The 24,994-nt window shown below is 44.6% G+C and overlaps 1 protein-coding gene across 1 annotated transcript in view; it reads right to left on the reverse strand.

Annotated features, from left to right (window-relative positions):
- Positions 1-24,994, reverse strand: part of lrwd1 (leucine-rich repeats and WD repeat domain containing 1) — a 61,291-nt gene that overhangs the window by 22,547 nt on the left and 13,750 nt on the right. Inside the window, 4 exon segments of the mRNA XM_072470121.1 lie at positions 1,799-2,140; positions 12,129-12,470; positions 15,150-15,257; positions 23,183-23,335. Of these exon segments, the coding sequence (XP_072326222.1) occupies positions 1,799-2,140; positions 12,129-12,470; positions 15,150-15,257; positions 23,183-23,335 (945 nt within the window).

Below are 24,994 nucleotides of genomic sequence, written 5' to 3' on the forward strand. Positions count from 1 at the left end.
GCTTTAGAGAGGTTGCAGAAGAGATTTACCAGGATGTTGCCTGGTATGGAGGGCATCAGCTATGAGGAGCGGTTGAATAAACTCGATTTGTTCTCACTGGAACGACGGAGGTTGAGGGGCGACCTGATAGAGATCTACAAAATAATGAGGGGCATAGACTGAGTAGATAGTCAGGAGCTTTTACCCAGGGTAGAGGGGTCAATTACTGGAGGACTGGAGAATTGTGACCGTTACACCCTTCTTCAAAAGGAGTACAAGGACAATGCCGGCAACTACAGAACAGTCAGTTTGCCTTCAGTGCTAGAGAACCTTCCATAAACAATGGTTCGGGGCAAAATCAATAGTCACTTAGTCAAATGCAGGATTGGCAAGGAAACCCAACTTGGACTCATTCAGCAAAAATCATGTTGACCTAACTTGCTGGAGTTTTTTGAAAAGGTAACACAGAAGGCTGATGAGGGCAATGCTGTTGATACAGTGTATATGGATTTGCAAAAGGCGTTTGATACAGTGCCATACAACAGACTTGTGAGCAAACTTCTAGCTCATGGAATAAAAGGAAAAGTAGGCACTTGAATAAGAAATTAGTTGAGTGACAGGAAACTGCGATAAATAGTTGCTTTCAAGATTTGGGAGGTGAGAGGGTGGAGAGAGGAGTTTTGTAGCAGTGTTCCCCAAGGATCATTGTTGGGATGCTTGATGTTTAATGACCTATACTGTGCTGACAGGGCATGATTTCAATATTTGCGGATGATGCAAAGATTGGCAGCATTGTTACCTGTGGTGAGGATAGTTTTGAACTTCAAAACAACAGACATATTGGTAGATTGGGCAGCCAAGTGGCAGACGAAGTTCAATGCAGAGTGTGAGGTGATTCATTTTGGAGGGAAGAATATAGAGACAGTTAAAATAAAAGGAGAAACTCTAAAGGAGTTGCAGGATCAGAGGGACCTTGGTGTAGATGTACATAAGTCATTGCACACTTCAATCACTGTTGAAATTTGCATTTGCACTTAAAAGATACAAATTCATGGCTTTTGTTTCACTGGCATTCAACAGAGCACCATTTCTCAAAACAAAGGACCAGACAGTACAACTCATTGGTATGCCATTGCATTGTGGAACCTCAATTTTGCCTCAATTACCCTTTGAATCGAATCTTAATTAACACATTTTAACAGTTTTCAGTTTAGATCTTTTCACTATTTCTTACTTTATTCTTTTCTACCTCAATTCACTTAGAGCAATTGATTCTGCGATATACTGGAGAAGTTACAATGCCATTGTGGTAATTAACAGTTAATACAATATCATATGAAATTAATAACTTAAATGGGAAAGAAGTTAAGAGATTCCTCACCAGGGTTCTTCATAGCTAATGTGAATAGTTGTGGAACATAGAATACCTAGTGCAGAAAGAGGCCATTTGGCTCATCGAGTCTGCACCAACCTTCCTCATGAGGATCAAGCCAGGGCTGCATAGGCTGCTCCCATGCCACGGTGAAGTTTAATAGCGGGGGAGTGCGATCAAGGTGAGTCAAGTTAAAACTGGGTAAGCTGGCTTCCAAGAAGTTGGAAATCACCTGTGAGCAGTGGAAGCACACTCCCAGGGATTGCTTTGAGCATCAGCCTCTCATTTAAACAGAGCCAGAGGTCTTCATTTCTATCTGAAGGCTTCCAGCCTCTTAGATTCACGGAACAGGCACTCATCCCAGTGCTCTTATCTAGCTGACCCTAGCAAGTCCTCCCGATGTCGGGAAATATAACATTGGTTAAATTGCATTTCCAAGCCATTTACCTTGTATTTTGATTTCTTCCTTGGAATACTTTCTTTACTGACTGCAGTTGGAGTTGCTGAACAATCCCTCTTTGTTGTCCTGGTTTCCTTTTTCACTACAACACTATTGCCTTTCTTGTTTTCTTGTTTCGCCATCAGAGCAGCTTGTCTTTCTTTTACGTGCTGAATTCTCATACTTTTTCTGGAAACGTTTTCAGTGTCATTCTGTGACACCGCACCTCTGCCAGAAATGACTTGCCTTTCACTCTTGGTGGTATCCTGTACAGCACAAAGCCTGGTTTTTCTGGTTGAAGACACTGCAACAGAGGACTGAGAGTCCCTTCTATTAGAGCTCTTAAGGACCTGCATACAAACAGGAATATGTGAGGCAGCTAGACAAATTATATATCCATGCACAGCTCACACCTATAATAACAATCGTTATTGTCACTTAGGTAGGCTTACATTAATACTGCAATGAAGTTACTGTGAAAAGCCCTCAGTCGCCACATTCTGGCTCCTGTTCGGGTACACAGAGGGAGAATTCAGATGTCCAATTCATCTAACAGCACGTCTTTCGGGACTTGTGGGAGGTAACCGGAGCACCCGGAGAAACCCATGCAGGCACAGGGAGAAAGTGCAGACTCCGCACAGACAGTGACTCAAACCGGGAATCGAACCTGGGACCCTGGCGCTGTGAAGCAACAGTGCTAACCACTATGCTACCGTGCTGCCCATAACACCCGATTATTTGCTTACTTGTGTAAAGACGTTTGGAGAGAGTTTTTTTTAAAGAGCAGATTCACTACACTTCTGCTCATACTAGCACATTTCACAAAACTGCTGTTCAACTTAAAATCCTATAACAGACTGCAAAACCACACACAGACCTGGTTCCATTTAATTACATCACCTGTATATCACTAAGTTCCATGACCTGTTTAGCTCAGACTAATTAACACTCCCTGATAAATTATCTACACTCCAGGGAATCCCCAGAAATCAAAACACAATTCTATTAGCCTTTTATCTGTAACCGAGAAAGTGGTTAAATATGCATCTAGGAAAGAAAGGAAATGAGAGACAAAGTTTTTAAATGGCAATATCAGCCGCCTAAATAGTAAAAGATGCAAAATATAATGTTGCAGTGAAAACCAAGAGGAACAAATTTTAAATGCGTAAATACATATTCAAGTCATAAACTGTAATCTGAACAAACGAATGCATTTTCAACAAAAAAAAATCTTCCCTTGGGAATAGGGATAGAAATAGTGCAAAGGGACAAGGGCGGCAGTTCCTTGAATGTGTTAATGTTAACTTTCTGCAGCAATATGTTTCTGGTCCAATGAGAGGCCAGGTATTGGTGGACCTGGTTTGGGGGAATGAGTTGGTCCAAGTGCATCAGATAACATTGGGAAATCATTTAGGGCACAGTGACCATTGTATCATTGGATTTTGATTGGCAACAGAAAATGGAATAACATGGAGCAATCCAGAGCAGGGATAATTAATTGGGGGAAAGCCAACTTTGATATGATGAGAATGAATGAGTGGAATAAGCTGGAATGAAATGTTGGCACAAAAGATGGTGACTGAAGGCTGCCATCAAAGTGATAGTATTGCAGGTAGTGTCAATGTATATTTCCTTGAAAGGGAAAGGTGGCACAAATAAATCTAGAGCACCCTGAACGATGAGAGAGGGCGAGGTGAAGCTTTGCCCAGGTCAAGGAGACACAGCCTGAGTGAGTGTGACAATCCAGAGTGGGAATTGGAACTTGGTAATTTGGTGCAGTGAGGTAATTCAGTTTAGAGTGGGCGAGGGTGCTTTTTCCCTGCCGTTCTGTTCTCTTTTATCTGGCCTGTAACTTTTAATCTGCAGGAAGAGAATCAGAGAGCATCCTGGGAAGGTAAATGATTTTTATTTTGTATAACTTTTTCAAATTGTGTGTGTGTGTGTGTGGGGGGGGTGGGGTGGAACTGAAGTGACATCACAGTAAAGCTGTGACCTGATTGGCTGGTTGGGAATCTACACTAAATTTAAAAATTAAGCATTGTTAAACTAATTAAACATAATTACTGAATTATAATTTAGAAGGGTAGCTAAGCCAGAGATCGGAGAGTACTGTATTTAGCTTTCACATTGATAGTAGAAATCTAGTACTAGGAAACATATAGGGTTTTTAAAAAATATATATTTTTTCATTAAGGTTTTTTTAACAACACAATTTTTCCCCTTACAAACAGTAACCCCCCCCCCCCCTGCCCCCTGCCCCCGGTAACAAAATAACGCAAAATCTCCCTGACCAAGATATATACATGGCAAGATGGTATATTTACATAGCTTTATACACCGGCTCTTGGCCGCACATACCGTTTCCCCCCCCCCCCCCCCCTCCATGCTATCTCCCGCTCGTCCATCCCCTCGAACAATCTCTCGTTCCCCCCCCCCCCCCACCATCCCCCCAAGGGTTGCTGCTGCTACGGATCGACCTTCTTCTAACGCTCCGCGAGATATTCTAGGAACGGTTGCCACCGCCTGTAAAACTCCTGTGCAGACCCTCTCAAAGCAAACTTAATTCTCTCCAATTTTATGAACCCCGCCATGTCAGGCTAGGGGGCTTCGCCTCCTTCCACAATAGCAAGACCCTTCGCCGGGCTACTAGGGACGCAAAGGCCAGAATTCCGGCCTCTTTCGCCTCCTGCACTCCCGGCTCATCCACTACTCCAAATATTGCTAGTCCCCAGCTTGGCCTGACCCGGACTTTCACCACCTGGGATATTACTCCCGCCACACCTCTCCAGAACCCCTCCAATGCCGGGCATGACCAAAACATATGGACATGGTTCACCGGGCCCCCTGAACATCTTTCACATCTATCCTCTACCCCAAAGAACCTACTCAGCCTCGCCCTCGTCAAATGCGCTCTGTGAACCACCTTAAATTGTATCAGACTGAGCCTGGCACAGAAGGAGGTATTAACCCTACCCAAGGCATCCGCCCATAGCCCTTCCTCAATCTCCTCCCCCAGCTCCTCCTCCCATTTACCTTTCAATTCTTCTACTAGCGCTTCCCCCTCTTCTTTCATCTCTTGGTATATTTCCGACACCTTGCCCTCCCCGACCCATGCCCCCGGGATCACCCTATCTTGAACTTGTTGTGCCGGGAGCAACGGAAATTCCCTCACCTGTCGCGTCACAAAAGCCCTCACCTGCATATATCTAAATGCATTTCCCGGGGGTAACTCAAATTTCTCGTCCAGTGCCCCATGGCTCGCAAATGTCCCGTCAATGAACAGGTCCCCCATTCTTCTTATCCCCACCCGATGCCAGCCTTGGAACCCCCCGTCCATCTTCCCTGGGACAAACCGGTGGTTACCCCTGATCGGGGACCACACCGCTGCTCCCATTGCACCCCTGTGCCTTCTCCACTGGCCCCAGATCCTTAGTATTGCCGCCACCACCGGGCGTGTGGTGTATTTTGTCGGCGAGAGCGGCAGCGGTGCCGTTACCAACGACCCCATGCTTGTTCTTTTACAGGATGCCATCTCCATCCTCTTCCATGCCGCCCCCTCTCCCTCCATGACGTTTGCTGCCCAGTAGTAACTCTCTAGGTTTGGCAAAGCCAATCCTCCTCGGTAGAACCCTCTCCTAACCCTCGGGGTCTTATTTGCCCACACATACCCCATAATACTTCTACCTACTCTCTTGAAAAAGCCCTTGGTGATCACGATGGGGAGGCACTGAAACACGAACAAAAACCTCGGAAGGACCACCATTTTGACCGACTGCACCCTACCCGCTAATGAGAGCGGGAGCATGTCCCATCTTTTAAAATCCTCCTCCATTTGCTCCACCACCCTTGTCAAATTCAGTTTATGTAGGGCCCCCCTACTTCTGGCTATCTGGATCCACAGATACCGAAAACTCCTCTCCGCCCTCCTCAGCGGCAGGTCCCCTATCCCTCTTTCCTGGTCCCCTGCCTGTAATAGGAAACATATAGTTAACAGTAACTTTAAAAAAAAAAAACATTTTTAAATTTAAGTTACCAATTAATTAACGCAATGTCAATTAGAGGGGTGCAGTGCTCTGACTGAGAGATGTGGCAGGTCCAGGAGGCTTCCAGCGTCCCGGGTGTCTTCATCTGCAGAAGGTGCACCCAACTAGAGCTACTCACAGACCTCATGGTTCGGGTGGAGCAGCAGGTGGATGCACTTAGGAGCATGCAGGTGGCGGAAAGCGTCATAGATAGCAGTTATATAAATGTGGCCACACCCAAGGCGCAGGCAGGGAAATGGGTGACCACCAGAAGGGGCAGGCAGTCAGTGCAGGAATCCCCTGTGGTGTCCCCCCCCTTGAACAGGTATACCCCTTTGGATACGGTCAGGGGGATAGCCTATCAGGGGAAAACAGCAGCAGCCAGAGCAGTGGCACCATGGCTGGCTCTGATGTTCAGCAGGGAGGGTCAAAGCGCAGAAGAGCAATAGTCATAGGGGACTCTATAGTCAGGGGCAGAGAGGCGCTTCTGTGGACGTCAAAGAGACTCCTGGATGGTATGTTGCTTCCCTGGTGCCAGGGTCCAGGATGTCTCAGAACGGATAGCGGGCATCCTGAAGGGGGAGGGCAAACAAGCAGAGGTTGTTGTACATATTGGTACTAACGACAGAGGTCCTGCAGCAGGAGTTCAGGGAGCTAGGCAGAAAGTTAAAAGACAGGACCTCTAGGGTTGTAATCTCGGGATTACTCCCTGTGCCACGTGCCAGTGAGGCTAGAAATAGGAAGATAGAACAGCTAAACACGTGGCTAAACAGCTGGTGTAGGAGGGAGGGTTTCCGTTATCTGGACCACTGGGAGCTCTTCCGGGGCAGGCGTGACCTGTATAAGAAGGACAGGTTGCATCTAAACTGGAGAGGCATAAATATTCTGGCCGCGAGGTTTGCTAGTGTCACACGGGAGGGTTTAAACTAGTATGGCAGGGGGTTGGGTACCGGAGCAATAGGTCAGAAGATGAAAGCATTGAGGGAGAACTAGGGAATAGGGCCAGTATGGCTCTGAGGAAGAGCAGACAGGGAGATGTTGCTGAAAACAGCAGGACTGGTGGTTGAAGTGTATATGTTTTAATGCAAGAAGTATTACGGGTAAGACAGATGAACTTAGAGCTTGGATTGGTACTTGGAACTACGATGTTGTTGCCATTACAGAGACCTGGTTGGGGGGGGGAAGGACAGGATTGGCAGCTAAACGTTCCAGGATTTAAATGTTTCAGGTGGGATAGAGGGGGATGTAAAAGGGGTGGCGGAGTTGCGCTACTGGTTAGGGAGAATATCACAGCTGTACTACAGGAGGACACCTCAGAGGGCAGCGAGGCTATATGGGTAGAGATCAGGAATAAGAAGGGTGCAGTCACAATGGTGGGGGTTTACTACAGGCCTCCCAACAGCCAGCGGGAGATAGAGGAGCAGATAGGTAGACAGATTTTGGAAACGAGTAAAAACAACAGGGTTGTTGTGATGGGAGACTTCAACTTCCCCAATATTGACTGGGACTCACTTAGTGCTAGGGGCTTAGACGGGGCAGAGTTTGTAAGGAGCATCCAGGAGGGCTTCTTAAAACAATATGTAGATAGTCCAACTAGGGAAGGGGCTGTACTGGACCTGGTATTGGGGAATGAGCCCGGCCAGGTGGTAGACGTTTCAGTAGGGGAGCATTTCGGGAACAGTGACCACAATTCAGTAAGTTTTTAAGTGCTGGTGGACAAGGATCAGAGTGGTCCTTGGGTGAATGTGCTAAATTGGGGGAAGGCTTATTATAACAATATTAGGCGGGAACTGAAGAACCTATATTGGGGGCGGATGTTTGAGGGTAAATCAACATCTGACATGTGGGAGGCTTTCAAATGTCAGTTGAAAGGAATTCAGGATCGGCATGTTCCTGTGAGGAAGAAGGATAAATATGGCAAATTTCGGGAACCTTGGATAACGAGAGATATTGTAGGCCTCGTCAAAAAGAAAAAGGAGGTATTTGTCAGGGCTAGAAGGCTGGGAACAGGCGAAGCCTTTGTGGAATATCAGGAAAGTAGGAAGGAGCTTAAGCAAGGAGTCAGGAGGGCTAGAAGAGGTCACGAAAAGTAATTGGCAAATAGGGTTAAGGAAAATCCCAAGGCTTTCTACACGTATATAAAAAGCAAGAGGGTAGCCAGGGAAAGGGTTGGCCCACTGAAGGATAGGCAAGGGAATCTGTGTGTGGAGCCAGTGGAAATGGGCACGGTACTAAATGAATACTTTGCATCAGTATTCACCAACGAGAAGGAATTGGTGGATGTTGAGTCTGGAGAAGTGTGTGTAGATAGCCTGGGTCACATTGAGATCCAAAAAGACGAGGTGGTGGGCGTCTTGAAAATTAAGGTAGATAAGTCCCCAGGGCTGATGGGATCTACCCCAGAATATTGGAGGCTAGAGAGGAAATTGCTGAGGCCTTGACAGAAATCTTTGGATCCTCACTGTCTTCAGGTGATGTCCCAGAGGACTGGAGAATAGCCAATGTTGTTCCTCTGTTTAAGAAGGGTAGCAAGGATAATCCAGGGAACTACAGGCCAATAAGCCTTATGTCAGTGGTAGGGAAATTACTGGAGAGAATTCTTTGAGACAGGATCTGCTCCCATTTGGAAGCAAATGGACGTATTAGCGAGAGGCAGCATGGTTTTGTGAAGGGGAGGTCGTGTCTCACTAACTTGATAGAGTTTTTCGAAGAGGTTACAAACATGATTGATGCAGGTAGGGCAGTGGATGCTGTCTATATGGACTTCAGTAAGGCCTTTGACAAGGTCCCTCATGGTAGACTGGTACAAAAGGTGAAGTCACGCGGGATCAGGGGTGAGCCGGCAAGATGGATACAGAACTGGCTAGGTCATAGAAGGCAGAGAGTAGCAATGGCAGGATGCTTTTCTAATTGGAGGGCTGTGACTAGTAGTGCTCCGCAGGGATCATTCCTGGGACCTTTGCAGTTTGTAGTATACATAAATGATTTGGAGGAAAATGTAACTGGTCTGATTAGTAAGTTTGCAGACGACACAAAGGTTGGTGGAATTGCGGATAGCGATGAGGACTGTCAGAGGATTCAGCAGGATTTAGATGGTTTGGTGACTTGGGCGGAGAGATGGCAGATGGAGTTTAATCCGGACAAATGTGAGGTAATGCATTTTGGAAGGTCTAATGCAGGTAGGGAATATACAGTGAATGGTAGAACCCTCAAGAGTATTGAAAGTCAGAGAGATCTAGGTGTACAGGTCCACAGGCCACTGAAAGGGGCAACACAGGTGGAGAAGGTAGTCAATAAGGCATACGGCATGCCGGGGCATTGAGTATAAAAATTGGCAAGTCATGTTGCAGCTGTACAGAACCTTAGTTAGGCCACACTTGGGAGTATAGTGTTCAATTCTGGTTGCCACACTACCAGAAGGATGTGGAGGCTTTAGAGAGGGTGCAGAAGAGATTTACCAGGATGTTGCCTGGTATGGAGGGCATTAGCTATGAGGAGCGGTTGAATAAACTTGATTGTTCTCACTGGAACGACGGAGGTTGAGGGGCGACCTGATAGAGATCTACAAAATAATGAGGGGCATAGACTAAGTGGATAGTCAGAGGCTTTTACCCAGGGTAGAGGGGTCAATTACTAGGGGGCATAGGTTTAAGGTGCAAGGGGCCAGGGTTAGAGTAAATGTACGAGGCAAGTGTTTTTTTACAAAGAGGGTAGTGGGTGCCTGGAACTCGCTGCCGGAGGAGGCGGTGGAAGCAGGGACGATAGTGACATTTAAGGGGCATCTTGACAAATACATGAATAGGATGGGAATAGAGGGATACGGACCCAGGAAGTGTAGAAGATTTTAGTTTAGACGGGCAGCATGGTCGGCACAGGCTTGGAGGGCCGAAGGGCTTGTTCCTGTGCTGTACTTTTCTTTGTTCTTTGAAAAGGAAGAAGTACACGTATGACAGACGTCAGGTACAAAATACAATGAGAGTCAGACTGAACATAGAAGGACCAGCAATGAGGTGAAAAAAATGAAAAGCACGGAGGGAGCATGAAAAGAGACCAGCACCAAACATAACAGGGAATCCAAAGGTCTTTGATATACATGTAAATAATAAAAGGGTGATAAAAGGAGTAGAACCGATTAGGGATAAAAAAAAAGGAGACTTTGATATGATTTCTTGTCTCATGTACCGAAGTACAGCAAAAAGTATTTTTCTGCGGCCAAGGGAATGTACACAGAAGACAAAAAAAAAGAATAATCGATAGAAGATTACATTGACAAATGGTACCATCAACAAACAGTGATAGGTTAGTGAGGAACAAGGGGCCAAACAAAGCAAATACATGAGCAAGAGCAGCATCGGACGTCGTCAATAGGGTTCTTGTAGGGAACAGATAGTCCGAGGGAGAGTTGTTGAAGAGTCATTGCACATGGAGGCAGGAGGAATAACGAAGTATTAAATAAATACTTTATACCTGCCTTTACAAAGGATGAGGATGCTGCCCAGGTCGAGATGAGAGAAGAGGTAACTGGTACACTCGAGGAATTTACAACTGAAAAGGAGGAAATGTTAACAAGGACATCCTTGCTTGAAAATGATATGGTACCAGGACCGATGAAATGCATCAAAGGATGCTAAGAGGTGAGAGTGGAAATTTGCAGAGGCACTGGTGGTAATCTTCAAGTCTTCCTTACACACAGGGGGTGGTGCTGGAGGACTGGAGAATTGTGACCGTTACACCCTTCTTCAAAAGGAGTACAAGGACAATGCCGGCAACTACAGAACAGTCAGTTTGCCTTCAGTGCTAGAGAACCTTCCATAAACAATGGTTCGGGGCAAAATCAATAGTCACTTAGTCAAATGCAGGATTGGCAAGGAAACCCAACTTGGACTCATTCAGCAAAAATCATGTTGAACTAACTTGCTGGAGTTTTTTGAAAAGGTAACACAGAAGGCTGATGAGGGCAATGCTGTTGATACAGTGTATATGGATTTGCAAAAGGCGTTTGATACAGTGCCATACAACAGACTTGTGAGCAAACTTCTAGCTCATGGAATAAAAGGAAAAGTAGGCACTTGAATAAGAAATTAGTTGAGTGACAGGAAACTGCGATAAATAGTTGCTTTCAAGATTTGGGAGGTGAGAGGGTGGAGAGAGGAGTTTTGTAGCAGTGTTCCCCAAGGATCATTGTTGGGATGCTTGATGTTTAATGACCTATACTGTGCTGACAGGGCACGATTTCAATATTTGTGGATGATGCAAAGATTGGCAGCATTGTTAACTGTGGTGAGGATAGTTTTGAACTTCAAAACAACAGACATATTGGTAGATTGGGCAGCCAAGTGGCAGACGATGTTCAATGCAGAGTGTGAGGTGATTCATTTTGGAGGGAAGAATATAGAGACAGTTAAAATAAAAGGAGAAACTCTAAAGGAGTTGCAGGATCAGAGGGACCTTGGTGTAGATGTACATAAGTCATTGCACACTTCAATCACTGTTGAAATTTGCATTTGCACTTAAAAGATACAAATTCATGGCTTTTGTTTCACTGGCATTCAACAGAGCACCATTTCTCAAAACAAAGGACCAGACAGTACAACTCATTGGTATGCTATTGCATTGTGGAACCTCAATTTTGCCTCAATTACCCTTTGAATCGAATCTTAATTAACACATTTTAACAGTTTTCAGTTTAGATCTTTTCACTATTTCTTACTTTATTCTTTTCTACCTCAATTCACTTAGAGCAATTGATACTGCGATATAATGGAGAAGTTACAATGCCACATTGTGGTAATTAACAGTTAATACAATATCATATGAAATTAATAACTTAAATGGAAAAGAAGTTAAGAGATTCCTCACCAGGGTTCTTCATAGCTAATGTGAATAGTTGTGGAACATAGAATACCTACAGTGCAGAATACCTACAGTGCAGAAAGAGGCTATTTGGCTCATTGAGTCTGCACCAACCTTCCTCATGAGGATCAAGCCAGGGCTGCATAGGCTGCTCCCATGCCACGGTGAAGTCAAATAGCGGGGGAGTGCAGATCAAGGTGAGTCAAGTTAAAACTGGGTAAACTGGCTTCCAAGAAGTTGGAAATCACCTGTGAGCAGTGGAAGCACACTCCCAGGGAGTGCTTTGAGCATCAGCCTCTCATTTAAACAGAGCCAGAGGTCTTCATTTGTATCTGAAGGCTTCCAGCCTCTTAGATTCACGGAACAGGCACTCATCCCAGTGCTCTTATCTAGCTGACCCTAGCAAGTCCTCCCGATGTTGGGAAATATAACATTGGTTAAGTTGCATTTCCAAGCCATTTACCTTGTATTTTGATTTCTTCCTTGGAATACTTTCTTTACTCACTGCAATTGGAGTTGCTGAACAATCCCTCTTTGTTGTCCTGGTTTCCTTTTTCACTACAACACTATTGCCTTTCTTGTTTTCTTGTTTCGCCATCAGAGCAGTTTGTCTTTCTTTTACGTGCTGAATTCTCATACTTTTTCTGGAAACGTTTTCAGTGTCATTCTGTGACACCTCACCTCTGCCAGAAATGACTTGCCTTTCACTCTTGGTAGTATCCTGTACAGCACAAAGCCTGGTTTTTCTGGTTGAAGACACTGCAACAGAGGACTGAGAGTCCCTTCTATTAGAGCTCTTAAGGACCTGCATACAAACAGGAATGTGTGAGGCAGCTAGACAAATTCTATATCGTTCCATCATTAAAAGGAAAAACAATCCTGCAATACTGTCGCCATCATATACACCGAGAGGTTGCATTCTCACTCCCATTTTGGGTCTTGTGTGAGGAATGCCTGTGCTCAAATGTTCTATGCTTGGGAACTTGGTGAAATGGAACAATTAACTGTATTAACAACTGCAGTTCTCAGGTGTGATCTGTTTCCTAAGGTGGTGGGCGTAACAGGTCAAATGAAGCCATGCGACCTGCAGGGATCACCAGCTTCATTTTTTAGGATCCCTTTTGGAGTGGTGGAGACGGTCACATGTGATAAGAGAGGAACATTGGTTTCTGGGAAAGCCCATCACTTAAGTTTTAAACTAAAACATGGTGCTTTTTCAAGATTACAACTGATTTTCTTCGCATTATAAGTAAATTATCGATATGCATCAGCACCAAAATATTTGTGGCCTAGTCAACTTGAGTGGCACAGTAGTTAGCACTGTTGCCTCACATCACCAGGGACCTGGGTTCGATTCTAGCCTGGGGTGACTGTCTGTGTGGAGTTTGCACATTTTCCCAGTGTCTGTGTGGGTTTCCGCCTGGCGCTCCAGTTTCCTCCCACAGTCCAAAGAATTGCAGGTTAGGTGAACTGGTCATGATCAATTGCCATTTAGTGTCCAAAGATGTGACGGTTAGGTGGGGATACAGGTATAGGGTGAGGGAGTGGGCCTAGATACAATGTTCTTTAGGAGGGTTGGTGCAGACTTGGTGGGCCGAATGGCCTCTGTCTGCACTGTAGGGATTCTGTGGAAGATAGATGGGAAAGTTGTACAGAAAATGTAAATTGGCTGCAAAGGAATATGGAGCAGATAAGTAATTGAGTAAGATCTTGCCAGGAGGAATTTTCTTTCCTTCTTTTTTATAAATTTAGCGTACCCAATTCATTTTTTCCAATTAAGGGGCAATTTAGCATGGCCAATCTACCTAGCCTGCACATCTTTGGGTTGCGGGGGCAAAACCCACACAAACACAGGGAGTGTGTGCAAACTCCACACAGACAGTGACCCAGAGCCAGGATCGAACCTGGGATCTCGGCGCAGTGAGGCAACAGGGCTAACCCACTGCGCCACCTTGCTGCCCCGCCAGGAGGAATATAATATGCAGAAACGAAAAAACATCCACTTTGCTCAGAGGAATAAACAAGCAAAAAAAAAAAATTCAAAGAGGAGAGACTAATTGACTTTAAGATCCAGAAGGACTTTGGGTCCTTGTACGCAAATCAAAATTAACATGCTGGTAACATCAAGCACTTAGGAAGGCAAATGATATCTCAGTCTTTATTGCAAACGGGTTGTAGTACAAGAGTAAAGACTGCATTATACAAGGTTTCTGTGAAACCAAACCGGTGTACCATTCTGGTCTCCTTACCAAAGGAAAAGTATATTTTCCTTTGAAGGGTTTGAAACAAAGGTTCACTAGATTGATTCCCGGCATGAGCAGACTACCCTGTTAGGAACGAATGAGTAGAAGAATGAGGTGCGGCCTATTTGAAACACAGTCCTGACTAAGTGTCAATTCTGACAGAAAAAAGTGTGTTGCCCGCTGGCTCCACTGCCAGTTTTTTTCCATCATTTTATTTGACACTTAATCAAAAAGAATCCTTGATGTTGGAATGGTTTGAATATTTTATGTTATAGCCCACATCCCCCCACGGGACCTACCTGAGCACCCAGAGCAGGGGCTATTCACCAGGTGCCCATTAGTCCAGACCCGTTGTAAACCCTGGTGACACGGGGTGGGGATGATAGAGTGGGGGAACCCACTGACAATACTTAAATGTACACTAATGGGCTTCCTGCTCTTTCATGGCGGAACCCCATTATGTCATTGGCGGGAACAAGAAAATCAAGAGTGGAAGTCCCGCTGGCCTAAAACTCTTTTGGGATTTTCCCTCAATTCTTTGTCCGCACCAGTATTCCCACGCCTGCCAACAACAGGGGCAGAAAATCCTGGCCGTAGAAAATTGTGTCACGAGGCCTGACAGGGTAGTTGCTGAGAAAACATTTCCCCTGGCTGCAGAGTCTAGAACCGGGGTCATAGATTCAGAATATGGGATCAGCCACTAAGGATGGAGCAGACAAAACATTTGATTACTTAAAAATCATGAATGTTTGGAATACTCTACCTCAGACAGCTGTGAGGGCATAGTCAGAGTATATTCAAGAGTAAGATCAATAAATGTCTGGACCCCAAGGAAAATCATGGGATATGGGAACAAGGCAAGAATGTGGGGTTGATGTACAAGTTCAGTCATTAATTTATTGAATGGTGGGGCAAGAGGGCATATGGCCTAATCCCTGGCTCCTCAATCTTAAGCGCTTAAGATCATATCAAGAGTAGTCATCCACCAATTCTCCAGGATAAGGCAGGAGTAAGCTTTCAAGAACATTCTGCTACTGTACAAAAAACATTAAGACTGAAGAAACGGACTGGTCTGCAAGCAGTCTGTATCTGAAGCGTGGGATGGCAAACATCACAATTTCACAGAATACATCATTCTTGGATGTTATATTGTCTCAATTTCCTCCAGTTTGGAATTATCCCAAATAAAAATGATGGAGATGTTCTTTAAATTATACATAGAAAACATTTTAATTTCTTACATCAGTGTTTTCTGCTTCATCTTCATCCTCACTTCCTTCTGATTCAGAGGATACCTGGTTCTCATGCTTCAGTAGAGAAGCCACAAATTCTGTTGCTATCGTTTCCACCTACGAAACATATCACGCAAGTATTAACAGGTGAAAGAAACCTTCTCCACAAATATGCAGGTTTTCAGAATATAGAAACAAGAGTAGGCCATTTACCACCTACTGAGACCATTGATCTGTGACCTAATTCCATAAGCACCGCATTAGCCCCATGGTCCTGAGAACTTAAGATTTTTCAAATTTCTACCACTCTTTGTGCATGGAAGAGTTTCCTAATTTAATTCTTGAAAGGTTTGGTTTCAATTTTTAAACTCTGCTCTCTACTCCTTTATTTCCCAACAAAAAGCTATTTAAGATATTTATTTAACTTTTGAAGACCAGTCACAATAGATTAATTCAAAATTTTCTAAATATTTGAAAAGGAGAAATGTGCCCAGATGTGGAGAGGGCGGAGGAGTAGCAGTACATGAATTGCGTCCTAGGAGACCAGCACAAACACAATGGGCCAAATAACCTTCTTCTGTGATGCAATAGTTGTGTTCTAAAAAGATAGGATCGCAAATATTTGGTGAATTCAAAGTAATACTCATTAAATGATTTAGTATTTACAATTTTCATATGATCCTACTTTGTAACCACTGTACAAGTCCTAGCAACGAGCCATTTGCCGCGTGGTGTCAGACTATTGACGCTGCCTCAAAAAGGTTCATTCAGTTCCAACGTCATTGCAGGGCTATTCACTTGGCTCCAACTCGCCCAGCTTACCTTTCCCCATGGAGAACAGTCATCAGTTGGTATTCGGGGAATTGGTTAAATGTGCATTTGTGCTGTGCCATTCACCTTGATATGCTAGACATCCAAATATAATGTTGTGTACTAGCATACTCATCACCAGTTGCTTCATCTGGGTCCGCATGTCACCGTAAGACAGGCATTGTCAAACTCGGGGGCGCAACCCGCGGGTGGGTCGCGGGCGGGTGTCGGAAGGGTCGCGGCGCTCCCGATCACGCAAATCTGCGCGCAACAGCTGCAGCAGCCGGCTGTTAATAACGCCGGCTGCAAGCGGCCGCGATCATGTAAAACAAATACAGCCGCACTGCGCATGCGTGCCCTATCGTCGATGCGCATGCGCAGTGCAGCCGCTTTTTTCTTTTTAAACAGTCGCAGCTTTTTGTTTTACATGTTCGGGGGGGGTTTATTCATTTAATTTTTTTTTTTTTTCATTTCATTTTTATTTTTCTTCACAAGTTCGGGGGGGGATTTCTTTGACAACATTTTACAGGAAAAAAATGCAGAACTTTGGACAGATGGAGACTCCATACCTTCCAACACCGGAAGGCTTCACCTTCATTCAACAGGTTCCATTGGAGGAGCGTGCACGAGGGCCAAAGGGGCCCAAAACCATTTCCTCCATTTTTGTCAGCAGCAAACAAGGTAAGAGAAAATGGTGGGTCGCACAGGTCGGCCGGCGTAGGTCGCGAAGGCCGGCCAGGTTGGGTCCCGAAGGTTGGCCGGTTGGTAAAAATGGGTCCCCGGAAAAAAAGTTTGAAGAAAACTGCCTTAAGATGTCCCTTCTTACCAGGATGTTGAGCAAAAGGTTACCTTACGCTGCAGCACTCCCACCCCACAATTGTTCTTTCCCCCATGTTTTTAATACTGGTCTTAATTCATCAACAGGAGCAACTACCTGCTTAAAATGTATTTCTAAAATTAAATTTTTTATAAATTGACAAATTGTTGCTTGTAAAGCTCTAAATGATTAATTTTAATACCAACAAATACATAAGAACTAGGAACAGGAGTAGGCCACCTGGCCTCTCGAGCCTGCTCTGCCATTTAATGAGATCATGGCTGATCTTTGTGGACTCAGCTCCACTCTCCGGCCCGTACACCATATCCCCGAATCCCTTTATTCTTTAGAAAGGCATCTATCTTTTTCTTAAAAACGTTTAAAGAAGGAGCCTCAACTGCTTCACTGGGCAAGGAATTCCAGAGATTCACAACCCTTTGGGTGAAGAAGTTCCTCCTACACTCCGTCCTAAATCTACCTCCCCTTATTTTGAGGCTATGCCCCCTAGTTCTGCTTTCCCCGACCAGTGGAAACAACCTGCCCGCATCTATCCTATCTATTCCCTTCATAATTTTATATGTCTCAATAAGATCCCCCCGCATCCTTCTAAACTCCAATGAGTACAGTCCCAGTCTACTCAACCTCTCGTCATAACCTAATCCCCTCAATTCTGGGATCAACCTAGTGAATCTCCTCTGCACTCCCTCCAGTGCCCATATGTCCTTTCTCAGGTAAGGAGACCAAAACTGAACACAATACTCCAGATGCGGCCTCACCAACACCCTATACAATTGCAGCATAACCTCACTAGTCTTGAACTCCATCCCTCTAGCAATGAAAGACAAAACTCGATCTTGATCACCTGTTGCACCTGCACACCAACTTTTTGCGACTCGTGCACCAGCACACCCAGGTCCCTCTGCACAGCGGCATGTTTTAACATCTTACCGTTTAAATAATAATCCATTCTGCTGTTATTCCTCCCAAAATAGATAGCCTCACACTTGGCAACATTGAATTCCATCTACCAGACCCTAGCCCATTCACCTAACCTATCCAAATCCTTCTGCAGACTTCCGGTATCCTCTGCACTTTTTGCTTCACCACTCATCTTAGTGTCGTCTGCAAACTTTGACACATTGCACTTGGTCCCCAACTCCAAATCGTCTATGTAAATTGTGAACAACTGAAGGCCCATCATTGATCCTTGAGGGACCCCACTAGTTACAGGTTGCCAACCAGAGAAACACCCATTTATCCCCACTCTCTGCTTTCTGTTAGTTAACCAATCCTCTACCCATGCTACCACTTTACCCTCAATGGCATGCATCTTTAGTTTATGCAGCAGCCTTTTGTGTGGCACCTTGTCAAAAGCTTTCTGGAAATCCAGATATACCACATCCATTGGCTCCCCGATATCTACTGCACTGGTAACGTCCTCAAAAAATTCTACCAAATTAGTCAGACACGACCTACCCTTTGTGAACCAATGCTGCGCCTGCCCAATGGGACAATTTCCCTCCAGGTGCCCCGCTATTTCCTCCTTAATGGTAGATTCCAGCATTTTCCCTACAACCAAAGTTAAGCTTACCGGCCTATAATTACCCGCTTTCTGTCGACCTCCTTTTTTAAACAGTGGTGTCACATTTGCTACTTTCCAATCCTCTGGGACCACCCCAGAGTCTAGTGAATTTTGATAAATTATCACTAGTACGTTTACAATTTCCCTAGCCATCTCTTTTAACACTCTGGGATGCATCCCATTAGGGCCAGGAAACCTGTCTACCTTTAGCCCCATTAGCTTGCCCAATACTGCCTCCTTAATGATTACAATCATCTCAAGGTCCTCACCTATCATATCTTTATTTCCATCAGTCACTGGCATGTTATTTGTGTCCTCCACTGTGAAGACTGACCCAAAAAACCTGTTCAGCTCCTCAGCCATTTCCCCGTCTCCTATTATTAAATCTCCCTTCTCATCTTCCAAAGGACCAATATTTACCTTAGCCACTCTTTTTTGTCTTATATATTTGTAGAAGCTTTTACTATCTGCTTTTATGTTCTGAGCCAGTTTACTTTCATAGTCTACCTTACTCTTCTTTATGGCTTTTTTAGTAGCTTTCTGTTGTTCCCTAAAGACTTCCCAGTCCTCTAGTTTCCCACTAATTTTTGCCACTTTGTATGTTTTTTCCTTCAATTTGATACTCTCCCTCACCTCCTTAGATATCCACGGTCGATTTTTCCCCTTTCTACCGTCTTTCTTTTTTGTCGGTATGAACCTTTTCTTAACACTGTGAAAGATCGCTCGGAAGGTTCTCCACTGTTCCTCAACTGCTTCACCATGAAGTCTTTGCTCCCAGTCTACCGTAGCTAGTTCTTCTCTCATCCCATTGTAATCGCCTTTGTTTAAGCACAAAACACTAGTGTTTGATTTTACCTTGTCATCCTCCAACTGTATTTTAAATTCCACCATATTGTGGTCGCTCCTTCCAAGAGGATCCCAAACTATGAGATCATTAATCAATCCTGCCTCATTACACAGGACCAGATCTAGGACCGCTTGTTCCCTTGTAGGTTCCATTACATTCTGTTCCAGGAAATTATCCCGGGCACATTCTATAAACTCCTCCTCAAGGCTGCCTTTACCAACCTGGTTAAACCAATCGATATGCAGATTAAAATCTCCCATGATAATCGCTGTACCATTTCTACATGCATCCGTTATTTCTTTGCTTATTGCCTGCCCTACCATCCTGTTACTATTTGGTGGCCTATAGACTACTCCTATCAGTGACCTTTTTGCCTTACTATTCCTGATTTCCACCCAAATTGATTCAACCTCGTCCTCCATAGCACCAATATCATCCCTTACTATTGCCCGGATGCCATCCGTAAACAACAAAGCTACACCACGGCCCTTACCGTCCATTCTATCCTTTCGTACTGTCTGATACCCTTGGATATTTAACTCCCAGTCGTGACCATCTTTTAACCATGTTTCAGTAATGGCCACTAAATCATAGTCATTCACGATGATTTGCACCATCAACTCATTTACCTTATTTCGTATACTACGAGCATTCAGGTAAAGTACACTTATGCTGTTTTTTATGTCTTTGTTATGAATCCTAACACCTTGATCAGTAACTTTTCGCAATTTATTTTTCCTCTTACCCTTTCTCCTAATTTTCCTTGTCTTTGAACCCATATCTCTACATAATAACCTGTCACGTAACCTGCTGCCTTGATTTCCATTAACCATTATACTGTCCATTGCTTTACATTTCCCTTCCCCCCCAACTTGCTAGTTTAAAGTCCTTGTGACCAACCTATTTATCCTATTCGCTAGAACACTGGTCCCAGAATGGTTCAGGTGAAGACCGTCCCAACGGTACAGGTCCCTCCTGCCCCAGTACTGATGCCAATGCCCCATGAAATGGAATCCCTCTTTCCCGCACCACTCCTTTAGCCACGTGTTAACTTCTCTAATTTTCTCAACCCTATGCCAATTGGCACATGGCTCAGGTAGTAATCCAGAGATTATAACCCTGGAGGACCTGTTCTTTAATTTAGTCCCTAGTGTTTGATAATCCCCAAACAGGTCCTCGTTCCTAGTCTTACCCATGTTGTTAGTCCCAACGTGGGCAACAACAACTGGATCCTCCCCCTCCCTCTCCAAAATCTTTTCAAGCCGATCAGAGATGTCCCTCACCCTGGCACCGGGCAGGCAACATACCATGCGGGACTCTCGATCTGGCTTACAAAGGATGCCATCAATCCCCCTAATTATAGAATACCCTACAACTACCACTTGTCTTTTTGCTCCCCCCTCTTGAATGGCTTCCTGTACCACGGTGCAGTGGTCAGTCAACGCATCCTCCCTACAGCCCTCTTCCTCATCCACACAGGGAGCAAGTACCTCATACCTGTTGGACAAGGTCAAGGGCTGAGGCTCCTCAACTCCTAAACTCAGGATCCCCCTACCTGCCTCCCTTGCAGTCACACCACTCTGTCCCTGACCACTGTCCGAATTAACAGTACTTATTCTACCGGGTGTGACTGCCTCCTGAAACAAAGCGTCCAGGTAATGTTCCCCCTCCCTGATGTGCCGCAGTGTGTGCAGCTCGGTCTCCAGCTCATCAATTCTGAGCCGAAGTTCCTCGAGCAGCCAACACTTGCTGCAGATGTGGTCACTGACGGTCTCAATGGGATCCACCAGTTCCATCATCATACAGCAACAGCACATCACCTGTCCAGCCATATTCAACTAGTTAATTAATTTAAATTTTTTTTAAAATAAAATTTCTTTATAGAACCTCAAGGATAAACCCGAACACAGCCCTCTCTCGCCACTCACCCAAACTCAGTCACTCACCTCAACTCAGATGCCAATCAGCACTCAGTGTCTAACGGCACTCTTGCCACACCTTTTGTGCACTCACCTCTCCCAGCACTGTCCCGGCTCTCTCCTCCGGCGCTTTTGAAATCTCCCGGCTCTCTCCTCCGGCGCTGTTTTTGCTGTCCCGGCTCTCTCCTCTCACACTTTTTAAATCTCCCGGCTCTCTCCTCCGGCGCTGTTTTCGCTGTCCCGGCTCTCTCCTCCCGCGCTTTTTAAATCTCCCGGCTCTCTCCTCCGGCGCTGTTTTCGCTGTCCCGGCTCTCTCCTCCCGCGCTTTTTAAATCTCCCGGCTCTCTCCTCTGGCGCTGTTTTCGCTGTCCCGGCTCTCTCCTCCCGCGCTTTTTAAATCTCCCGGCTCTCTCCTCCGGCGCTGTTTTCGCTGTCCCGGCTCTCTCCTCCCGCGCTTTTTAAATCTCCCGACTCTCTCCTCCGGCGCTGTTTTTGCTGTCCCGGCTCTCTCCTCCCAGGCTTTTAAAATCTCCCGGCTCTCTCCTCCGGCGCTGTTTTCGCTGTCCCGGCTCTCTCCTCCCGCGCTTTTTAAATCTCCCGGCTCTCTCCTCCGGCGCTGTTTTCGCTGTCCCGGCTCTCTCCTCCCGCGCTTTTTAAATCTCCCGGCTCTCTCCTCCGGCGTTGTTTTCGCAACTTATGAATGTTAATAGCACAGTATGCTCAATTGCCCCTTGGTGTCCAAAAGGTCAGGTAGTGTGAAAGTGTTGAGATTGTGACAATATCTGGAAGAGGAAAGACTGGCGGTAAAGCTCGGGCCAAGCAAGGGCGGCACAGTAGCACTGTTGCTTCACAGCACCAGGGTCCCTGGTTCGATTCCCAGCTTGGGTCACTGTCTGTGCAGAGTCTGCACGTTCTCCCAGTGTCTGCGTGGGTTTCCTCCGGGTGCTCCGGTTTCCTCCCACAAGTCCCAAGAGACGTGTGAATTAGACATTCTGAATTCTCCCTCCGTGTACCAGAACAGGTGCCGTAATGTTGTGACTAGGGGCTTTTCACAGTCATTTCATTGCAGTGTTAATGTAAGCCTACTTGTGACAGTAAAGATTATTTAACATTATTAGAGAGGGTTATGGGGATAGGATGGAGGCAAGGGCTTCCGCAGGTTGATCTTTCCAAGGGCCAGTGCAGACACGATGAGCCGAATGGCCTCCTTCTGCATGTAGAGATTCTATGATTCTAGCACTTGGAAAACAGTGGCAGGGTTGGACAGAGTCACCATGAATTTATAAAAGGGAAATCGTACTTGACAATTAATCGAGGATATAACCAGTAGAGTTGATGAGGGGGAGCCAGTGGATGTGGTTTATTTGGACTTTCAGAAGAGGTTTGACAAAGTCACCCATAAGAGATTAGCATGTAAAATTAAAGTGCATGGGATTGGGGGTAGTGCATTGAGATGGATAGAAAACTGGTTGGCAGACAGGAAACAAAGAGTAAGAATAAAGTGGTCTTTTTCCAAGTGGCAGGCAGTGACAAGTGGGGTATTGCAGGGATCAGTGCTGGGACCCCAGCTGTTCACAATATATATTAATGATTTACATGAGGGAACTAAATGTAATATCTGCAAATTATTTGGACTTTGAGAAGACTTTCATCAAAGTCACCCAAAAGAGATTAGCGTGTGAAATAAAGTTCATGGGACTGAGGGTAGTGTATTGAGATGGATAGAAATTGGTCAGGGTGAAAGAACTGCATTTGGCAATCCCAACGCAATAATCCATGGAGTGATGGGATGTTGGTTAGTTTCACTGTTCTATTGACTGTCAACCAGCTCACTATCGGAGCACCGAGTACAGGCTGGAGTAGAATAAGGGAGGCTGTTTTCTATATTAAATTTTTAACAGCGTGCTTAAAGGGAGTAATTTAAAATAAATTATGATCCGTGTGGGGTTCTCGGGCTTTAATGCCACAATAATCAAATCAACCCCTTCACCTGCTTAACATGAACAAAGTGAGAGGATTACCGACAACATGCATGGAAAGAACCTTTAAAAAAAAAAAAAGACTTACCCTCCATTTTGTGTATTCACTCAGGGAGTTTGGACCATATTTAACTTCAGCAATTGCAGATTTCACAAAGTCTTTTGCAACCGCTTTTATCTCAGCAACTGTTGGGGGTTCCGAGACACGGACTTTGTACTTTTTCTCCCAGAAAACAGTTATCTAGAGAAAACCAAAAAAACCTGATGCTCTGATAAAATGTTAACTGGCATTCTATCTTACAAAACTTCAGTTAAAAAAAAAACACTTCAATTTTTTGAGGGTGGCATAAGTGACTTTATTTCAGAATCAAAATTTAAGGATGGAAGTAACTTGGATTTTTGGGAAGCCAGAATCATCATTTGAAGTTCAAATAAGGGAAAATACAAAAAAAAGGAAATGTCAAAAGAAATAAGTGAATAAAAAGATTACATGGGTGGGGTGGGGGGGGGGGGGGGGGAAGGGAAAGAGAACCATCTAGCAACAGAAAACAAAATAGCAATTGTTGGTTTAAAAATCAATTCAAATAGCCAATATAAAGCTCTGAGTATATCTTACATAGATTCCATTTACATGTGCACCTGAGATAATTATGTAAATTTTTTGAAGTCCAACATATACATCATACCATTACCTTCTTTCTGATGTATTTTGAGGAATTATTGTAAATTAGCTCAAAATAGTCTGAAGGTACAACTTTTTATTTTATTTTATTTAAAGCAAATTTTAATCGAGCCCCAATTTCATCAAGTGCTACGATCCCAGTTGATGTTACGACCGGACGGGAAGATCTCAGAATGAAAGACTGTAACTTTTACTTTTTGTTTCAGAAAACGTACAGGAACAGAGTCACAGGACTGTCAATTCGTATTTAACATTTTTTTTTAAAAAGTCAATGTGAAGTTTGATTATAATACAACATTCCTTCACTCCCACTTATCTTCACAAATGTACATAAATTTCAAGAACACAGGTTACACCATCTAACTTATGCTAAAATGTTCTCAATAAACACACAGTCCATGTAACCCAACAGGTTAACTATTGTCAGACAACACCTCACTCTGAAACCCAGTGGCAGATGCCTCTCAATCGAACTTGTGGTTACCCCCCCCCCCCAAGATGTTGTCAAACGAGTGTTTCAAAACTCCACTCAAAAAAACATGCTTTAAAATCTTCTTTCAAACTATTCTTTCCCTCAGCTGTTTTCATCAAGGATCCATCTCCATGTTTTCCAATCATTCTTTCAAACAAGGCCTCTCTCAGGTGTTTTAGCACAGATGCACGGCCCGTTTTCTAATTCTCCTTTCAGGATTCCTTTGTCTTGAATGCCACATGCACCCAAACATCTGCACAAAAACTCGGGTACTCAGCCCCCAAAGATTATAATTGTTTCAAGGACTAGAAATAAGGACACCAAACGATTGTTTCAGATTGGTCTGTGGCACCGCGCTAGCCAGTCACCAACTGTTAAGGGAAATTTACATTAGAGGTTATTAATTTATTCATTAAGACTCTATTATATTATGTTTAATTATTAGCTTATGCCTGCAATAGTGTGGACTGCTGAGTCATTCTATACTAGCTTACTCACCACGGCAATCTAATTCTGCAATGACCTGATAAGTGCCGTTACTGGCGAGTCATTCTCTAACTGACATCTGCAATGGTCCGGTTAATTGCTGAGTCATTTTGTTTCTAACAAACTGACCGTTAACTATTAAGATACCTGTTATCCTTGTAATTGTGGACAAGAAGTGGTGGACCTTAGATAACGAATGGCTTCAGAGGAATGTGACTGGAAGCTAATTGTTGCTCGGGGGGCCTAATTGGTCGTGTATC

The sequence above is a fragment of the Scyliorhinus torazame genome, chromosome 12, assembly GCF_047496885.1.
Source record: "Scyliorhinus torazame isolate Kashiwa2021f chromosome 12, sScyTor2.1, whole genome shotgun sequence".
NCBI classification, from domain to species: domain Eukaryota; kingdom Metazoa; phylum Chordata; class Chondrichthyes; order Carcharhiniformes; family Scyliorhinidae; genus Scyliorhinus; species Scyliorhinus torazame.